The sequence below is a fragment of the Lutra lutra genome, chromosome 11, assembly GCF_902655055.1.
Source record: "Lutra lutra chromosome 11, mLutLut1.2, whole genome shotgun sequence".
Lineage (NCBI taxonomy): Eukaryota > Metazoa > Chordata > Mammalia > Carnivora > Mustelidae > Lutra > Lutra lutra.
Window position 1 is genome coordinate 56380504 of NC_062288.1, and position 7550 is coordinate 56388053.

Below are 7550 nucleotides of genomic sequence, written 5' to 3' on the forward strand. Positions count from 1 at the left end.
AGAGCCCGATGTGGGGCTCGATCCCAGGACCCTGGAATCATGACCTGAGCTGAAGGCAGAGGCTCTAACCCACTGAGCCACCCAGGCGCCCCAGATTTTATTATTTTTAAAACAACTTCATAAGTGGTTTAATTATATTCAAAAGTACATATATCATGTAGCAAAACTTGATTATTTTTCCATTTTTAAAATAGAAGTGTAATTGATACATAACATTAGTTAACACATAACATTAGTTTAATTTCATAATGATTTGATATTTGTATAGATTGGAAAATAATCACCACAATAACATCTAGTTAACATCAGCATACATTGTTCTAAACATTTTTTTCACTTGGTATGAGAACTTTCAAGATATACTCTCTTAGCAACTTTCAGATAGGCAGTACAGTAGTATTAAATAGTCACTATGCTTCTGTACATTACATTCTCATGACTTACTTATAACTGGTAGTTTGTACTTTTTGACCCTCTTCACCAGTTTTGCCCACCTCTCCTCCCTTCCCCTTGCCTCTGGCAACTTCTGATCTGGTCTCTGTATTATGACCTTGGATTTTGTTTTTGTTTTGTTTTAGATTCCACATATAAGTGAGATCATGTGGCATTTATCTTTCTCTGACTTAGTTCATTTAGTATATTGTGCTCAAGATCCATCCATGTTGACACAAATTACAAGATTTCATTCTTTTTTATGGCTGAATAATACTTCCATTGTGTATGTATATACATATATATGCACACACCATATTTTATTTTTTTGCCATTGAATAGTGCTTTTTAAAAAAAAAATTCTGGTATAGTTAACACACAGTGTTATATTAGTTACAGTGTACAATATAGTGATTCAACAATTCCATATATCACCCAGTGCTCATCATGGCAAGTGAACTCCTTGATCCCGGACATCTACCCACATTACCCTCTGGTAACCATCAGTTTGTTCTCAATAGTTAAGAGTCCGTTTCTTGGTCTGTCTCTCTCCTTTTTCTTTCTTTTGCTCATTTGTTTTGTTTCTAAATTCCACATGAGTAAAATCATATGGTATTTGTCTTTCTCTGACTGACTTGCTTCACTTAGCATTATACTCTCTAGGTCCTTCATGTCATTGCAAATGGTGAGATTTCATTTTTTTTCATTTTTAAAAAATAGCTGAATAATATTCCCGTGTGTGTGTGTGTGTACCATATCTTCTCTATCCATCTATGGGTGGATTTTCCTTAAAAAAAAAAAAAATATATATATATGTATATATATACATATATATATATATTTATTTATTTGACACAGAGAGAGAGAGAGAGATCACAAGTTAGCAGAGAGTTAGGCAGAGAAAGAGGAGGAAGCAGGCTCCTGCTCAGCAGAGAGCCTGATGCGGGGCTCGATCCCAGGATGCTGGGATCATGACCTGAGCTGAAGGCAGAGGCTGAACTTACTGAACCACCCAGGCACTCCTACACCATGTTTTCTTTATCCATTTTTCTGTTGGTGGACACTTAGGTTGTTTCCATATCCTTGCTATCATAAATAATACTGCAGTGAACATGGGGGTGCATATATCTTTTTGGGTTAGTGGTGTTGTTTTCTTTAGCTAAATACCCAGATGTGGAATTGCTGGGTTATGTGGTAGTTCTATTTTAAATTTTTTGAGGATCCTTCCTACTATTTTCCACAGTGACTGTACCTGTTTACCTTCTCAGCAATTATTATTATTATTATTTTTAGAGGGAGAGAGAGCACAAGCACAGTGATAGAGGGGCAGAGTGAAAGGGTAAGAGGGAATCTCAAGCAGGCTCTCTGCCAGCATGAGTTTGATGTGTGGCTCAATCTCATGATCCTGAGATCATGACCTGAGCCAAAACCAGGAGTTATATGCCTTTTTAAAAATTTTTATTTTTATTTTCAATTTTTTAAAAGATTTTATTTATTTATTTGACAGAGAGAGATCACAAGTAGGCAGAGAGGCAGGCAGAGAGAGAGGGAAGCAGGCCCCCTGCCGAGCAGAGAGCCCGATGCGGGACTTGATCCCAGGACCCCAGGACCATGACCCGAGCCAAAGGCAGAGCCAGAGGCCCAACCCACTGAGCCACCCAGGCGCCCTATGCCTTTTTAAAAAAATAAATATTTATTTAATAGAGAGAGAGCACGGGTAGGGGGGTAGAAGGAGAGGGAAAAGCAGGCTCCCTCCTGAGTGAGGAGCCCAATGCGGGACTCAATCCCAGGACCCTAGGATCATGACCTGAGCCAAAGGCAGATGCTTAACCGACTGAGCCACCCAGTTGCCCCTGGATTTTATAAGTTTTAGTTAAGTTTATACCTGCTAAAAGTGCTGTCTTTATGTATGTTTAGAAACATATCCTGTAGAGTGCAGTATGGGCATTGGCATTCATTAATTTAACAAGTACTTACTGAATATCTGCTATATCCCTGCTCCTGTGCTAGTTGTTGGGGATGAAGTGATAAACTAAAATTTCTGGTATTAGGGATCTTAGAGTCTAACGAGGACACTAGCAATAAACAGGTGATTTTTATTCAGTGTGAAGTGTGTTCTGTTTGGAGTCATCATAGAGGGACAAAAAAAAAGGCATACTCCACTGCTTTGTCAGGTGGAAATAATGGAAGAGCAGTATTACAGTGTTGTTTATGTGTGATAATACAAATAACTTTGAAATATTTCCTTAAAATTGTGGTACCTAATAAATTTTGGTTCCTCAAATGAAAGAAGATGGGATTGGGAAGGAGACAAACCATAAAAGACTCAATCTCAAAAAACAGGCTGAGGGTTGCTGCGGGGAGGGGGGTCGGGAGAGGGTGGTGGGGATGGACATTGGGGAGGGTATGTGCTATGGTGAGTGCTGTGAAATGTGTAAACCTGGCGATTCACAGACCTGTACCCCTGGGGATAAAAATACATTATATGTTTATTAAAAAATTAAAAAATTAATAAAAAATGTTTTTTTGGTTCCTCATATGGATGATAATAATAGTAGTGGTGGTAGAGGAGTTCTTGGAGATCACTTCAAAACTAATCACTAGCTGACCAGTAAAGGAGGTTATCCTTCCAAAGAAGCTTCACTGTAAAATTTTCAGTGTCGAACTCTGATCAGGCCATAAAAAAGGAAAAAGGAATAGACTTAAATTACTTTTTTTGTTTTATTTATTTATTTTTTTAGTTTCACTTGTTTTTGAGATATTTCCGCTGTGATTCTCTTTCCTATTACAGTTTTTCCTTTTGCTCTAACTCCATTGTTTTATTATTGGAGTAATAATTCCTTTCCAATAAAAAGTAGTTGCATTTTGTAGAAATCTTAAAAAATCTAAATAGGAAAAATTGATGTTAGCTCTGTATTATTGATAAAAGTGTTTTTGAAATGGATCCTCCCTCCTTATTTCAGATTTGTCCTTTTGTTTTGATTTTACTTTTGTTTTGTAACCTGTCTTTTTCCTTGCAGGATTGTAATGTCAAATCCCTCATCTATAGCTTGATCTATTGTAGAAGTTCAATGACTGCTGAGCAAGTTTTGAATGCTGAATGTTTCTTGGTGCCAAAGGGGAAATCAACTCCAAACCCAGAAAAAGATACTGAATATACTGAATATAAAGAAAACAAGAATTAAAGATGGAGAATGTGGATAAACATAAGGAAAAGACAAGAAATAAAGCCAACTTTGATTTTGATAGATTTAGTATTTTTTTTTGTTGTTACAGATATTCCTTTTAAAACTTTGTTTAGTTTGGTTAAATAAATAGAAAAAAATCTGAAAGTGTTCTGGAGCTAGTTGGGTTGTATCTTTGGTATTCCAGTTGTGAAAAATAAAAGATGTTTGGCTATGCACAAGATTGTATAGTTCGAAATTTCATTTAACTGGAGTTGTTAAGGAAGAATTTTCTATCCATAGTACTTTTTGAAATTGCATAGACTATGATATTTGTAATAGAAAATGTTATTAGATATTTGGGCAAATCCTATACAAATTTTCAGTTATATGAGCCAGCTGATGGTGATACATTCAACAAATAATTGGCCTTGTACTCAGTTCTGGGGATATAAAGGTAATTAAAACATTGTCCTTATATTTACAGAGCACACAATCTGTTGAGAAAGAGATATAAACAAATCTTCATAATACAATGTGGAATAATCAGTGGTAGCTTTGTACAGAGCTTTATAAGAGTACACAGGAGGAGTACTTATACTGTGGGAAAGGATGTCATCGAATGCTTTCTGGAAGATAGAGTATGTTAGTTAAATTTTATAGACTGAGTAAAAAATTGAAGGAGGGGGTGAGAGTATCTTAATTGGCAGAGAAAATATGATAAAAGCACTGAAAGGAGAAACTTTTTTTGTGTTTAATAGTATAAAATAGAAGGCAGAGAACAGTCATGTAGTAGGTGAGTAAAGTCTTTGTACAAAATAAAATGCTCAGACATAACTAATCATTTTATAGAAAATATGGAGTCATTGAAGAATTTTAAACAGCTTTAGCTCCTTCAAAATCCTTCTGTCTACCACCAGGATAGGAGGTAGAGAGACTGTTTAGAAGGTTAATGTGATAAAGTAGGTGGGAAATAATGAATACAAGGTCTAGGGAAGTAGAGATAGTGATGAAACATATAGGACAAATTTATGAAATACTTAGAAGGCAGACCAGTTGAACTTGGTGATTGAAGTGCATGTGGACTAGAGTAGTGTGGTAGAGTCTCTGTTGCCTAGTTAAAACCCAGCCTTCCTTTCTTCCTTGGTAATAGATTCCAGTTTCATTTGGGATGGCAGTGTACTTGGCTAAAAGACTATATTTACCATTTCCTATATTGAGGCCTTTTGAATAAGTTTCTTCAAATAAGGCTCCTTAAAAGGAGCTGACTTAGCAGGAAATGTGCTCTTTTGCCTTTACCCCTTTTTTTATTGCCTAGAAGTGAATATGGTGGTTAGAATTTAAGCAGCTTCCCTGCATCATGAGGTGACTTTGAGGATGAACCCCATGACTGGGATGATGGAGTGGCAAGTTAGAAGGAGCTGTTGTCTTTAATCATTCTGGGGCCTCTGTACTAGCTTCAAGTTTTCATACTACTTGAGAGAATAAAGCCTTACATGAAAGTATGGTTCCTGTACCAGCAGCCTCAACATCACCTGGGAATTTAATAGAAATGCAAATTCTTGGCACCATTCCAGATTTACTAAATGAGAATTCAGGGGAAGAGCCTGAAAATCTGTGCTTTAACGAACACTTTAAGTCATTCTAATGCATAGTAAAGGGAACCATTGTCACATATTCAAGCCATTGCCACTTCTTGAGTTTCCTATTTTATAGCAGACCTTAATTTTAGCTGATTCAGTTGAAAAGACACAGGTGTAAAGTAAAGCTGGGTAATTAAAGAGAACAAAGAATAGATCACTTTATTTATACCAGTGTTTAAAATAAAGAATTAGACCAGCATTTTCCAAGTGTGTTTGCTGAACACTAGTCCCTTGGGATGTTTAGCACAAAAAGTTCTGTGATTAGTTGTTTGGAAAATAATGAATGGTAAATTGGAGATTGATTATGCATATTAGATGGTAAGTTTCTAAAAAGTTGTCTAGAAAAGAAACCTGTTTAGTTTTTTCTTTTTTAAAGATTTTATTTATTAGAGCACCAACAGGGGGAGCAGCAGAGGGAGAGGGAGAAGCAGGCTCCCCGCTGACCAGGGAGCCCAGTGTGGGGTTTGATCCCAGGACCCTAGGATCATGATCTGAGCCGAAGGCAGACATTTAAACTGACCAAGCCACCCAGGCACACTGGAAACGTGTTTTGTTTTATTTAGCCCAGTGTTTGCCAAAATTGATGTGCTCTTTTTTTTTTTTTTTCACAAATAGCAACTTCTCTCTTGTGAAACTGGGATGAGAATCATATTTTTTGGCATATGAAGCTAGCATTTTTTAAAAAAGATTTTATTTATTTATTTATTTGACAGAGATCACAAGTTGGCAGAGAGGCAGGCAAAGAGAGAGGAGGAATCAGGCTCCCCGCTGAGCAGAGAGCCCGATGTGGGGCTCGATCCCAGGACCCCGAGATCATGACCTGAGCTGAAGGCAGAGGATTTAACCCACTGAGCCACCCAGGTGCCCCTGAAGCTAGCATTTTTATTTATTGTTTAAAAATGGCAAATAATGATGTGTGATGGAAAGAGAAAAATTTTAAGTATCTCTTCAATGCCACAAAAGCAACAAGAAATATATATATGTGTAAAGGCAATGCAAAGCCAAGCAGATATGCTCTATGGGCAGTTTGAGAATAATGCAGTATATAATAAGCTATAAGAAAAATAATAATGTATGTCACTATAAGAAAGGAAGGCAAGAGAAGAGTGATGAGGTTGAGGAATAGACATTTGAAACATTTTAGAGGAGGAGTAGGATTTTACTTTTTTGGAATTAGAGAAGGAATTCCAGGCCAAGGAAATTAAGAGTAGATTTGGGAGAAGGCAAGTTTTGGCTGGAGTATAGGACATTAATAGGGGAGCTGAGAAATAGGCTTGGAAAAGTATTTTGGGGACAGATCATAGAGGGTTCTGAGTTGCTCTATAAGAGATGAGACCATTATAATATTGTGAGCAGCTGAATCACACAGTCCTATTTACTTTTGAGTAAAATAGCTAACCAGAGAGGATGATTTGAGCAGGGAAATAAAGGGGGTGAGCAGGGAAATAAAGGGAAATAAAGGACAGCACATTTCACTAAAGCAGATGAGGCGAAGAAAATGTCCTGTTTTAGATCAAGTTACTGGAAAGAAGAGAATTAGGAGTATAAACTTTTTCTCAAAAGAAATTTGTGGGTGGTGTACCTAGGCAGTTCAGTTGGTTAACTGTCTGCCTTTTGCTCTGGTCATGATCCCATGATCCCAGGGTCCTGGGATCAAGCCTCTCATGCTTCTCCCTTTCCATCTCCCTCTGTTCCACTTCCCACTTGTGCTCACTTCTCTCTGTCAAATAAATAAAATGTTTAAAAAAAATTTATGGGAAGCCTCTTGTCCATTTTGTAGTGTCAGTGCTATGTCATTTCAGGGTGTATTTAAATGTCAACATTTATTAAATTCTTTTTAGCATCTCTCTTTTAACTCAGCAAATGACATACTTCATCATTTCTTAGTTGTTGGTATAATCGTGTCTTCTGCCACTAAAACTACATGCGGAAGCAGTTCTGGATTGGCCAGAGTAAGGACTTCTGAAAATTTCCTCCATAAAAGCAACAAGAACACTGGCAGGATATTTTCCAAATCAACTTTTTCAGAACTCTGGGAATTAATCAAGGACTTGGAACAATTTGAAGAACACATTTAAGGAAAAACATCTGAATTTTGGTAAGAATTGCAAGTTTTGTCATGTTTTAACTTGTCCTATTCCTATATCTCTGTCCCCAGCTTCACAATAATGTTAGCTGTGAAAACCAGTGGCTTAACAGCCAATGGAAATGGCAGAATGTTTTGAGCTCCTCAAAAAGTGCCATTGCCAGAGAACTCACTATTTGACCAGTTTGGCAGCTCTCTGGGAAAGCCCCTTGTACAGGGCTTGTC

The 7550-nt window shown here is 37.1% G+C and overlaps 1 protein-coding gene across 5 annotated transcripts in view; it reads left to right on the plus strand.

Annotated features, from left to right (window-relative positions):
* The window catches only part of STK31 (serine/threonine kinase 31), a 91398-nt gene extending 87547 nt beyond the window's left edge, over positions 1–3851 (plus strand). For all 5 annotated transcript variants that reach the window (XM_047695936.1, XM_047695935.1, XM_047695937.1 and 2 more), the window contains one exon: positions 3453–3851. In XM_047695936.1, the coding sequence (XP_047551892.1) occupies positions 3453–3617 (165 nt within the window). In that variant the 3' untranslated portion in view covers positions 3618–3851. The remainder of the gene's footprint in view (positions 1–3452) is intronic.
* Positions 3852–7550: the final 3699 nt, after the last annotated feature.